Genomic DNA, 13591 nt, shown 5'->3' on the forward strand with positions numbered 1-13591 from the left:
ATCATTGGTAAAAATTTGGGCTCGATTGATTAATATTTCGCAAAGTTAGAACCGTTCGGGTAAAACACTATTTTTCAGACAACTCATTTTTGAGCTGTCATATCTCGGAAACCAGGTAACCGAATTGAATGAAATTTTGAACGTACACTAACAATATGTAAATGCTTCACAAACTATTAAAACATAGGTACTTTTTAAACGTTGAAAACAGTTATCATTGATTGACACTTTTTGGATTTTTCTCGAAAAAATGTATTTTTTTTTTACATCAATGTCAATAAATTTTAGTGTTGTTATCCAAAGATTTTCCACTTCTGTTCTCTAATGTTCTCTAATCAGATATATTAGGGCCTATTTAGATTGAAGGAAGAACGCATTTAGTATTTTTTGTGTGGTATTGCAAATTTGACTTATTTTCCTCTATATGGGTAAAAATTTAAATCCGGTATAACTTAATTTACCGTAAGAAAATATTACATTTTATATCGTCGTATCAAGTATCAATATATTGTTGATAATCGTTAAAAAATTCATTCAATTCGGTTCACTGGTTTCCGAGATATGACAGTTCAAAAATTAGTTGTCTAAATAATAGTGTTTTACCCAAACGGTTCTAACTTCGCGAAAAATTAATCAATCGAGCCCAAATTTTTACCAATAATGCACATATAATAGGTTGACAAACAGTCAAAATTTGATATTTTTCGATGCACTCTATGAAAAGTTACAGCATGTTGAATTTTTTTGTGGGAGAAAAAAAGTTGCCTATCCCAAACATTTTGGCCATCCCCTGTATGTAGTGTAGGTATATACGGCACATCACAAATATCACTAGATATGTATCATCAACAACAGCAGCAGCAGCAGCAGCATCAGCATCGGCATTGGCAAAAGCGTGCATTGTGCAAATATTTGCATATGAATTTCAACTTCGCACAAATAGACGAGAAACTCGCTTCTCTCGCATGCCGCCGTCATCCGTCGTTTCATCACTGAATGACGGCTTCACAAACGCTTCAGGACATTCTCCATATGGCAGACGTGTGCCTACCTCTGTACATATAGGTGCCAGGATTGTACGGGTGAAAATTGAGAAAAGACAAACAGCAAAAAAAAATACCAAACATGACGAAAGGGTTATTCAAAAAACTGATTGCGACTTTCATACGAGGTGAGGTGTGCGGAGCTTGAATACGCTAGAATCAACATCACCGACTCCGGCAGCGGGAGGAGTGTCAACTTCATGAGGCGCGTTGCGTCACTTGGCTTCATGTGTCAAGTCAACGAACCTCTACTGTGCGAGTGCGATGACGATTCGCAGCATGGTGCTCTTGATGACGAAAATCGATTCTGATTGAAGGTTTCCTCTGCTTTCGACGTGAGTTGTCAAGTGAACAGTTTGGTATATTTGTTTGTTGGCTGCTCATCCGGCGTTGTTGGATGCCATCGTCAATGGGATTCCGAGTTGAGGTATGTGTCTATAGTGGGATATATTTTGGGTCTTGTTCGCATTGGCGTAGGATTTTTTAAAAGGAGGATGTCAGGTCGATGATATCGCAGCTGAACTCATCAAGATGGGCCTAGAAAAGTTGGCCACCTGTCTGCACCGGTTGATAGTCAGGATCTGCCCCATTCACAAGAAAGGCGACCATTTTGAATGTGAGAACTTCAGAGCGAGCACCATTTCAAATGCTGCCTACAAAGTGCTATCCCAGATCAACTTCAGTAATCTGTCACCTAAAACGCCTAAAACCAAAGAATTAAAATAGAAAGAATGCCATCTTTTGCCTTTTCATGTAAACGTCAAGCGACAATACAAGTGGCGCTCTCTAAGCGTATCCAGGTGGAAGCTCACTGTAACAGTGTTCGTGATTTGTCATAAGAGAAGATGGTGTGTGTATGTTTTGGTACATACAGGGGATGGCCAAAATGATTGGGATAGGCAACTTTTTTTCTCCCACAAAAAAAAATCAACATGCTGTAACTTTCCATAGAGTGCATCAAAAAATCTCAAATTTTGATTGTTTGTCAACCTGTTATATGTGCATTACTGGTACAAATTTGGGCTCGATTGATTAATTTTTCGCAAAGTTAGAACCGTTCGGGTAAAACACTATTTTTTAGACAACTCATTTTTGAGCTGTCATATCTCGGAAACCAGTGAACCGAATTGAATAAAATTTTGAACGTACACTATCAATATGTATATGCTTCACAAACTATCAAAACATAGGTACTTTCTAAACGTTGAAAAAAAGGTATCATGGATGGACACTTTTTGGATTTTTCTCAAAAAAATGTAAATTTTTTATTTCAATGTCAATAATTTTTAGTGTTGATATCCAAAGATTTTCCACTTCTGTTCTCAAGTTATCTCTAATCAGATATATTAGAGCCTATTTCGATTGAAGAAAGAACATATTTAGTAATTTTTGTGTAGTATTGTAAACTTGACTTATTTTCCTTTATATGGGTAAAAATTTCAACCCGGTATAACTTAATTCACCGTAAGAAAATATTAAATTTTATAACGTCGTATTAAGTATCAATATATTGTTGATAAACGTTAAAAAATTCATTCAATTCGGTTCACTGGTTTCCGAGATATGACAGTTCAAAAATTAGTTGTCTAAATATAAGTGTTTTACCCGAACGGTTCTTACTTCGCGAAAAATTAATTAATCGAGCCCAAATTTGTACCAATGCTGCACATATAATAGGTTGACAAACAGTAAAAATTTGAGTTTTTTTGATACACTCTATGAACAGTTACAGCATGTTGAATTTTTTTGTGGGAGAAAAAAAGTTGCCTATCCCAAACATTTTGGCCATCCCCTGTATCTGCATACAAGCAGTAACGAAAACAACCGTATGAAGGTTGAACTTTCATCCGCAGATAGCACTGCGATAGTGTCCCCCCGGGCATCAGCGGAGTGGGTATTCTTGATATTCTTATTCTTTGCTGAAAACTAATGAGTTCGTGGGAAGTTATCAAGCCGGCTTCATCGACGGCCGTTCGACAACGGACCAGATCTTCATCGTTCGGCAAATCCTTCAGAAATGCCGTTAATACCAGGTCCCAACGCATCACCTGTTCATCGATTTCAATCCGGCATACGACAGTATCGACCGCACAGAGCAATGGAAAATCATGAACTATTTGGTTCATTCACGAAATACGATCAATTTATGTGCTTTACGGATTACATGGACATCACCGGAACATTTCTAGACAAACATTTGAAAAGGGCCTATCTGCTTTGCGTAAACAAACATGTTTTTGTCTCTGTAGGGCCCATCTGCATCCTCCCACGCACATCAACACCCTTATCAGAAAGAGTGTTCTTCAAGCTATCTGTTAAGGGTGTTGATGTGTGTGGGTGGATGCAGATGGGCCCTACAGAGACAAAAACATGTTTGTTTACAAAAAGCAGACAGGCCCTTTTCAAATGTTCATCTAGATTTGGGACGATGACAGAGCTGTATATCCATCTGAAGCGAAGCAGCAAAAAATGAAATAGTAGTGGTGAATGCGTCAGAAACAAAGTACGAACAAAAGCAAAAACGAACAGCCAATAAAAATTGGGTTTTTAAATTAAGAAAAAAGCATTGATTTTTTTTTACTGTATTAACGAGATTTTTAGCCCTAGGCTAGTTCATCTCGGGACCCACGATTTACTTCCCTTCCGAAGGAAGAACCCACATTTTGTGAGTTTGTCGGGAGTGGGATTCGATCCCAGGTCCTCGGCGTGATAGTCAATTGTTCTAACCATCACACCAGGTCCGCTCCACAAACATTGATTTTTTTTTATTTTATACGAAAGAACACCTTTTTTTAAACCACTATGATTTTTTTCAGATTTTTAGAACATTATTTTGGTACCTTAAATCAATTTCGAAGAGATGCTTTGAAATCACCTTTTGACAGCTGGGCAACGGCTTGACAGCTCCGCCCCAAAATGTGACGAGGGGTGATTAGACAAATCGTACCCATACAAACTTCAAACTGATTTTTAAATAGGTTCCCGGGCACCAAAATTCATGAAAATTGGATTTCGGCTCAGTTTTGCATGCAGATTCAGAATATGAAATTATCTCAGCAACGCTAAAGAAGCCAATTGATTTCCTAATAAATTAACCATGCACTTCGGCACAAGATCGTCATTGCGAACAAAAAGATCCCGTTTCGATTCCCGGGTATAGTAATTGAATCACGTAATAAATCACAATTTCAATCGCGTCCTGTTGAAATCAATTATTCTCACTGCCTTCTATTTCCCGGTCAAAGAATTCATATCACCAGACTGAGTGCAGGGCCAAAGTCATCATAAAAAACAGGGGACCTTCAAATAACGAACGCGTCCCCCCGAATCTGACATAATTTACGACCCGTAAGTCATCAACATAAATTTCGCACGCGAGCCTTTCATTCAGTCCTTCCTTGGTCGAGAGGCGTAACAAGGGGAAAACATTTTCCCGCTTCTTCAAATGGTAAACCACCTCGCGGGAAGAAAGCTCCACTGAAAGCAGCATCATAAAGCATGATGCGAAGATGACTATCTCCGTGGCGTATGCTTTTTGGTTGTGATTCTTTCTGCTGGATGTCGTCCGAAATCTCGGTTGTCTATTGTTTAGGATTTTGTTTGGCGATGGGCAATTTATCACGGTTCTTTTATTGATTTCACGTGGGCACGTTCATTCAGTGTGGCATTACGACTTACTTGGTCTTTCCCTACTGGTAACTATAGAACAGTGTTGCATTGAGTAGTTCTCTCTAAGATCGGCCCACTATTTACAACTTGTCTTCAAAAATGTTTTAAGTGGCGATGAAAGTCCTAGCCAAAAAAAATAAGAAAAATGCATTTGGTTTACCAAATTGATGGACCAAGCCCCCCCCCCCCCCCTCCGTTAGTTGGAACCACATCCATGTTTGCGGACTCCTCGATTTTGGTCAATTGTTGGCACGATTAAATCGTTGTAACTCGATAGTTTTTCCCAGTGGCGCGAGGAGTGGGTAGGACAATGATTTTTCAAAGAAAAACAAAAATAATATCAATATATATGTACATACCGTCGTTAGGGGTGAGAATGGGCCAAAAAAGGATTCTCAAAGATTGTTTGGTAAATAACAAATGCAATTGAAGTCGGAATAACTTTTTATTTGGTATGTATACTTTTTCTATGTGGTAATGATAGTTTAGCAAGAAAGTATCACATTATATGAATTGCTTATTAAACTACAAATGATTGAAAATTAAGCCAATCTCCCCTTATAGAGGGCGTGAAAATGGGTCAAAGTATTCGAAGTCGCCTATCTAAGAATATACAGCTGTGTTCATAAAACAGCAGTGAAAGCCATTTTCCATACAAAATGGCCAACTTTGTTCTCCTAAGGGCGATTGAGCTGAAAACTTGACAGCGAACTAGAAATATGGTTAATATTGTTGTAGCAAAATCTGAGAATTTTTGAAGCACGTGGGAAAAAGTTTAACACTATGTGAAATTGATCAAAATAATAGCAGTGTAGATAAATTGAAATGTAACTTTACCTTGAAGAGGCCAGAAACATTTCTGCACGCTATTCGAACAGTTTCCACCTAAGTTACAAAATAGTCTACAAGATTGAGAATTTAAAAAATATTTGCTGAATAAAAAAATAAAAACAAACACTGTTATTATTTTGATCAATTTCACATGGTGTTTAACTTTCTTTCACATGCTCCGAAAATTCACAGATTTTGCTATAACAATATTCACCATATTTGTAGTTCGCTGTCAAATTGTCAGCTTAATCGCTCATAGGAGAACAAAGCTACAACAAGTCAAAGTTGGCCATTTTGTATGGAAAACGGCTTTCACTGCTATTTTTATGAACACAGCTGTAAGTTAATTTCATTGATCGTATCTAGTACCTTCTTAAAATACAATGTAACCATGATGAATAAAAACACAGGCAATTTTTAAAGATGATTAATCCACCTAAAAGGGCTAATGCAATCAAAAAAATGTTGAAATTTGATAAAATAACGCTTGTATGTTGTATCGCCATTTTCAGCCACCATAATCATCCTCATTTAAAGTTTTAATCTCCATGAGAGGAGGGGGGGATTACAATGAAAAAGGGACGCATTGAAATATTGATTGAAAAAAAAAACATGATATTTTTAGTATACTGCATAAGAAATATTTAACCAAACCCTCCGTTATAAACTCTTCTGTACATGATAATTGGCCTTTATATTGGTACGGAGGAGGTGGAAGCTCAGGTAAAATATTATCTCCTGGGCGCCCATTTAAAACACCACCCCCGGCGAAGACTGGTGCTTGAGCCTAGCTATTTAGCACTGTAGTTGGAGGAAATGTCAATGCAGAACCCGTAGCTTCCGGGAAGGTAAGCCCAGCTCCCTGGGTTAGTGGGTTGGTGTCAGGCCCTGCTAGCCAGCCGTAAAAAAGACTAGCACCGGAATATCAACAAAAGAAGAATGCGAACCGATACCAATGACGACAACCACAGCGACTAAGAGGGACTTGCGATTGAAAGCTCGGTACGTGGAACTGCAGATCTCTCAACTTCATCGAGAGCACCCGCATACTCGCCGATATACTGAAGGACCGCGGGTTCGGAATCGTAGCGCTGCAGGAGGTGTGTTGGACAGGATCTATGGTGCGAACGTTTAGAGGTAATCATACCATCTACCAGAGTTGCGGCAACACACGTGAGCTGGGAACAGCTTTTATAGTGATGGGCGACATGCAGAGGCGCGTGATCGATTGGTGGCCGATCGACGAAAGAATGTGCAGGTTGATGATCAACGGTTGATTCTTCAACATCAGCATAATAAACGTGCACAGCCCTCACTCTGGAAGCACTGATGATGACAAGGACGGATTTTACGCGCAGCTCGAACGCGAGTACGACCGCTGCCCAAACCACGACGTCAAGATCATCATGCACAACTGCAGTGATGTGGATCAAGCTACTGCCTATTTTCTATGTGTGCTGAATAACTGGTTAGTCGAACATGTTCCAATTAAACGTAAGCCACGGCTACCTCCCTGGGAAAATCACGAATTGCGGACCCTCAAGCGCAGAAAGAATGCAGCGCTACGTAAACTGCGAAAATTTCGTACACCGCTCCTGAGAACCGAGTTTAAGATTATCAGCAGAGCTTATACGACGATGAACACCTATCGCTACCGTGGTTTTGTTCTGAGAACTCAAAATCATCTCCGTCGTAATCCGAAATCATTTTGGGCTTTTGTCAACAGCAAACGAAAAGAGTACGGCTTTCCAGTGAACATGTTCTTTGGCGATAAGCACTGTACTACGGCTAGTGATAAATGTACGTTATTTACTGAACGATTCTGTAGTGTGTTCAACAATACATCATGTACCGATATTGAACTGAAACAAGCAACCAATAATGTTGCTACAGATGCTGTGGATATTGATGTTTTTGAAGTAACTGACTCGATGATCGTACGCGCTACAGACAAGTTGAAAAGTTCCTATAAACCTGGTCCGGATGGTATTCCTGCGGTAATCTACAAGAAGTGTGCCGAGTGCCTTCTCGCGCCGTTACGGTTTATTTTCAACCTATCTTTGAGGCAACGTAAGTTTCCAGAGGTTTGGAAAAGCTCCATCATGTTTCCAGTATTTAAAAAAGGATCGAAAAGGGACATCTCCAACTATCGTGGGATAACTTCATTGAGTGCTGGGTCTAAGATCTTCGAGATAGTCGTAAATGAGTACTTGTTTTTTAAAGTTAAACAATACATTTCGTCCGACCAACACGGCTTCTTTCCACGAAGATCTGTAACATCGAACCTGGTTGAATTTACTACCACGTGCCTCACCAGTATTGAGCAAGGACTGCAAGTTGATGCGGTTTACACCGACCTCACCGCCGCTTTCGACCGGATCAATCATCACATTCTTCTGGAGAAAATCAGGAAAATTGGCGCATCTGATAATTTTGTGATGTGGCTTAAAAGCTACCTGGTTGGGCGTAAACTTCGAGTAAGGATTGGATCTTGCTGTTCGCGGGAATTCTCATGCACATCAGGAGTTCCCCAAGGAAGCAATCTAGGGCCATTATTGTTCTCCATTTTCTTCAATGACGTCACGAATATTCTTCCTCATGGCTGCAGACTACTGTTTGCTGATGACCTGAAAATCTACGTCGTCATTCGGAGTAAAAACGATTGCCTATTGCTGCAAACTTTACTGAATGAATTTGCTGCTTGGTGTTCACGCAATCATATGTCGCTGAGCATTTGTAAATGTTCAGTGATCTCGTTCCATAGGAAGTTGAACCCTGTGATATTTAACTATAAGATAAATGACATTCCACTTGAAAGATCATCAGTTGTAAGAGATCTGGGGGTCTTGTTGGACAGTAATCTCACATTTAACCAGCAAAGGAGCTTTGTCATTGATAAGGCCAACCGCCAGCTTGGTTTTATTTTCAAAATTTCTCGTGAATTCAAGGATCCCTATTGTTTGAAATCACTATTTTGCTCACTTGTACGATCGATAGTCGAAACTGCTGATGTTGTATGGACTCCGTATCAGTCTACATGGATTCAACGTATCGAAGGCATCCAAAAACGTTTTCTTCGACATGCCCTCGCTAACCTACCATGGAGGGACCCAGTCAATTTACCGCCCTACCGAGATCGTTGCCGGTTACTCAACCCGGATACATTAGAGCACCGACGTAACGTGAACCAAGCAATTTTTGTTGCCAAGCTTTTGAAAGGAGACATTGATTCTTGTACGCTTCTTTCCTTACTTCCTGTTTATGCTCCTCCAAGGGCCCTTCGTAATCACACTCTCCTGCGCCCCAGTCTGCATAGGACTAACTATGGAAGTTACGCGCCGTTTCCTGCGATGATTAACGAATTCAATAAAGTGCAGCAGCTTTTTAATTTTAACATGTCGTTAGCCAGCTTTAGGGACAAGGTTCTTGCTCTAAATTTACAATGAATATTAGTTTTAATTTTTATAAATGTTTTAATTAGTAATGTTCACTAGGATATAAAATCCGATGAATGTAATTTTAATAAATAAATAAATAAATAAATAAATAAATAAGGGATCTAAACGCTCAGGTAGGCCAGGAGGAGGAATTCAGACCGACGATTGGAAAGTTCAGCGCCCACCAGCTGACGAACGAAAATGGCCTACGCCTCATCGATTTCACAGCCTCCAAAAATATGACCATACGTAGCACCTTTTTCCAATACAGCTTCCCTTATCGTTACGCCTGGAGATCACCACAGCAGACGGAATCTCAAATCGACCACGTTCTGATTGACCGATGGCACTTGTGCGACATAATCTACGTCAGGACCTATCGTGCGCCAACATCGACTCCGACCACTATCTGGTGATGGTCAAACTGCGCCCAAAACTCTATGTCATCAACAATGTACGGTACCGACGATCGTCACGGTGCAACCAAGAGCGACTGAAACAACCGAATGTCGCCTCAGCATACGCGCAGAATCTCGAGGCCGCGTTGCCAGACGAGGGCGAGCTCGATGAGGCCCCTCTAGAGGACAGCCGGTGTACAGTGAAAGCAGCCATCTACGACGCAGCCGAGAGCACCATCGGGTACGTGGAACGGAATCGACGGAACGAATGGTTCGACGAAGAGTGCAGAACGGTTTTGGAGGAGAAGAACGCAGCGAGGGCGGTAATGCTGCAGCAAGGGACTCGACAGAACGTGCAACGTTACAAACAGAAGCGGAAACAGCAGACCCGCCTCTTTCGGGAGAAAAAGCGCCGCCTGGAAGAAGAGGAGTGTGAAGAAATGGAACGGCTGTGCCGTTCCCAAGAAACACGGAAGTTCTATCAGAAGCTCAACGCATCCCGCAATGGCTTCGTGTCACGAGCCGAAATATGCAGGGATAAAGACGGAGGCCTCTTGACGGACGGACGTGAGGTGGAAGCAGCACTTCGATCAGCACCTGAATAACGCGGAGAACGTAGGCACGGGAGACCACGGCATCGGAGGAAATGACGACGTCAGTGCAGCGGAGGATGGAAATGAACCAACCCCCTAGCTGAGGGAAGTTAAGGATGCCATTCACCAGCTCAAAACCAACAAAGCGGCTGGTAAGGATGGTATCGCAGCTGAACTCATCAAGATGGGCTTAGAAAAGTTGGCCACCTGTCTGCATCGGCTGATAGTCAGGATCTGGGAAACCGAAAAGCTACCGGTAGGGTAGGGGTAATCTGCCCCATTCACAAGAAAGGCGACCATTTGGAATGTGAGAACTTTAGGGCGATCACTATTTTGAATGCTGCCTACAAAGTGCTATCCCATATCATCTTCCGTCGGCTGTCACCTAAAACGAATGAGTTCGTGGAAAGTTTTCAAGCCAGCTTCATCGACGGCCGGTCGACAACGGACCAGATCTTTACCGTACGGCAAATCCTCCAGAAATGCCGTGAATACCAGGTCCCAACGCATCACCTGTTCATCGACTTCAAAGCGGCATACGACAGTATCGACCGCGCAGAGCTGTGGAGAATCATGGACGAAAACGACTTTCCTGAGAAGCTGACTAGATTGATTAAAGCAACAATGGACGGTGTGCAAAACTGCGTAAGGATTTCGGATGAACTATCCAGTTCACTCGAATCTCGTCGGGGACTGAGACAAGGTGATGGACTCTCATGCCTACTCTTCAACGTCGCTCTGGAAGGTGTGATGCGACGAGCCGGGCTCAACAACCGGGGAACGATTTTCACAAAATCCGGTCAATGTGTGTGCTTTGCGGACAACATGAACATTATTGCTAGAACATTTGGAACGGTGACAGAGATGTACACCCGCCTGAAACGCGAAGCAGCAAAGATCAGGTGGTGAAGGCATAAAAAAGTACATACTGGTAGGCGGAACCGAACACGACCGGATCCGTCTGGAAAGTAATGTTACGATAGACGGGGATAGTTTCGAGGTGCTGGAGGAATTCATCTACCTCGGATCATTACTGACGGCTGACAACGTGAGCCGTGAAATTCGGAGGCGCATCATCAGCGGAAGTCGGGCCTACTATGGGCTCCAGAAGAAACTGCGGTCGAAAAAGATTCACCCATGCACTAAATGCACCATGTACGCTAATAAGACCGGTGGTCCTCTACGGACACGAGACATGGGCGATGCTCGAGAAGGACCTGCAAGCACTCGGAGTTTTCGAGCAACGCGTGCTTAGGACGATCTACGGCGGTGTGCTCGGATGAACTAAGAACTCACTGCACTTTACGGCGAACAAAGCATCCAAAAGGTGGCCAAAGCCGAAAGGATACGGTGGGCATGGCATGTTGCAAGAATGTCGGACAACAACCCTGCAAAGTTGGTGTTTGCTACTGATCCGGTTGGCACAAGAAGGCGTGGAGCGCAGAGAGCACGATGGGCGGACCAGGTGGAGCGTGACCTGGCGAGCATTGGGCGCGACCGAGGATGGAGAGCGGCAGCCACAAACCGAGTAGTGTGGCGTACTAATGTTGATTATGTCTTGTCTTAAATGTGATGTTGAACAAATAAATGTATGTATGTATGTAAGTACGTACTGCTACTTGCTGAAAACTAGCAATGTTGCCCCGTTTTACGCTACCAATAGCAATAAGTCCTTAGAATAAGTATCGAATGCTATCAAATGTACTTCTGATCTCAAAGCTCAATTATTGTCAGTTCAGTTTGCGACCTTTTTCTATCGTAACGATGAACTAATGTCATATCTTCTACTTACACAATGTTGGTGTCCAGCGGCATTTCCGGAATCTTATCGAGCTGCTGTTTGACACACCGTACCGTGCGCTGTTGGCAAGAGCACTTCTGCGGACATCCCATGGCAGCACCACTAGCCACCAGACTCGCCAGCACAACGATAAGAAGCCCTACCAGCTGACGGCGGGTCGAGGTCGCTTGCCGGCCGTCCAAATGCAGCATGATTCGGCTTCTATGTATCCGTGTTTTATCGTTTCGAATTAATGCTCAAACTGTCGCCACGCCGCGCCGTCCAGTCCAGATTGGTCTGGTTCTACCCGGGCACACCACTTTCTCTCCCTCGCCGATATGCGATATTATTTCACATGTGCTCTCGAAACGATGGCGATAAAATGGCACTATACCCGCCTCTCTTAACGATGGCTGTTTATGAATTCGTACACTTGCACGCGCGCAATTCCCTGAAATGACAGAGGAGAAAATGAAATATGATAAATAAATTGAGCATTTTTAATCATAATAACATGTGACACGACGCGACGCGACGAAATTGAGACATGTCATTCGCTCTGGCTGGTCCCAAATTGTGCCAACCCCCCAAAAGTGATCAACGAGCGAGCCATCATATCATCCGAAAGCCCAGTCCAGTGCTCAGTGCTGCTGTCGAGCCGTCGAATCAATGGGGAATTAATTGGTACGCCAGCGAGCAATTTTATTGATGAGACATAAATTGTCTGGCGGCATCCGCGATGAGCGACTGGAGAGTTGCTGATGTTACCAAGAGAAGAGTGACAGTTTCCACGGATCCAGACTGATTGGGAGGTTATTGGGGTTAATCAATACCCACAGTAGAGAATTGCGTTAATGGTGATGGCGTTGAAGAGTTTGAAGAGTTCAATTTGTTTCAGTGCTGTTGATGAGGAAAAAAAAGTTTGGGGCATTGAATTGTGCAAAATATTTAGGTGGAACTCATGAGCGTTGAACTTCATACTAGCGCACTTCACAAGAATTTGAAAAGAGCATTTCGCTCAGTTGCTGACCATTATACAGTTATCAGCAACTGTGCAGGGGGAGGCCAAAATGTTTGGGATACTTCAAAAAAGTTCAACAAGCTGTATTTTTTCATAGAGTGCATTAAGGCTCAAGCATCCATCAAATCAAATCAAAACAATGACCATGTAAATATGTATATTCACTGTATTCTATTCTTCAAATGGAATGCAGTGAATACATTTTCATGACTAACTCTTTTGTTTTGAACGAGAAAACTGCTTTCAAATGTTTGATGATGACCAGAGCCGAATTTAGGGGGGGGGGCAGAAGGCCAGTGCCCCGGGCCCCCACATTTTAGGGGCCCCCACAAAATTACACCTCACGAAAAAAAAATGCAAAGCAAGAAGAAAAATAGTGCAATACATATCTCTTGATTTGATTTTTGTCATAAGAACTTCGAGTTACTGTCTACTGGCAAGATGTTTGTGATATGTTGTGATTCTAGATGAACTCCAAACCTCGATGAATTACAGAGTTCCTGCTAAATTTGTTTGTTCGATTTTTCTGTCATTTTGAAGAATTTTCTACAGTTCTTGAAAGAATCTAAAGATTTATTTTTTTTAATTGGTAAGTATTTTTGGAACCACTGAGTTTGATTTCACTTAGACAGTTTACGTCTTCCTTAAATTGGAGAATACCAAATCTGTTGTATCATTTTTTTGGCTTTAGGACATTTCGTCGAATGACATTTGGTCGAATGACGTTTGGTCGAATGTCATTTGGTCGAAAGTACAATTGGTCGAACGGACATTTGGTCGAATGGACATTTGGTCGAAACCCACTTTTTGGAAGAAGAA

The 13591-nt window shown here is 42.1% G+C and overlaps 1 protein-coding gene across 2 annotated transcripts in view; it reads right to left on the bottom strand.

The window, feature by feature from the left end:
- LOC109399373 (peroxidasin) overlaps window positions 1-13591 on the bottom strand; it is a 559373-nt gene that overhangs the window by 470302 nt on the left and 75480 nt on the right. For both annotated transcript variants that reach the window (XM_062853163.1, XM_062853162.1), the window contains exon 2: window positions 11764-12202. In XM_062853163.1, the coding sequence (XP_062709147.1) occupies window positions 11764-11963 (200 nt within the window). In that variant the 5' untranslated portion in view covers window positions 11964-12202. The remainder of the gene's footprint in view (window positions 1-11763; window positions 12203-13591) is intronic.

Source organism: Aedes albopictus, chromosome 2 (genome assembly GCF_035046485.1).
Source record: "Aedes albopictus strain Foshan chromosome 2, AalbF5, whole genome shotgun sequence".
NCBI lineage: Eukaryota > Metazoa > Arthropoda > Insecta > Diptera > Culicidae > Aedes > Aedes albopictus.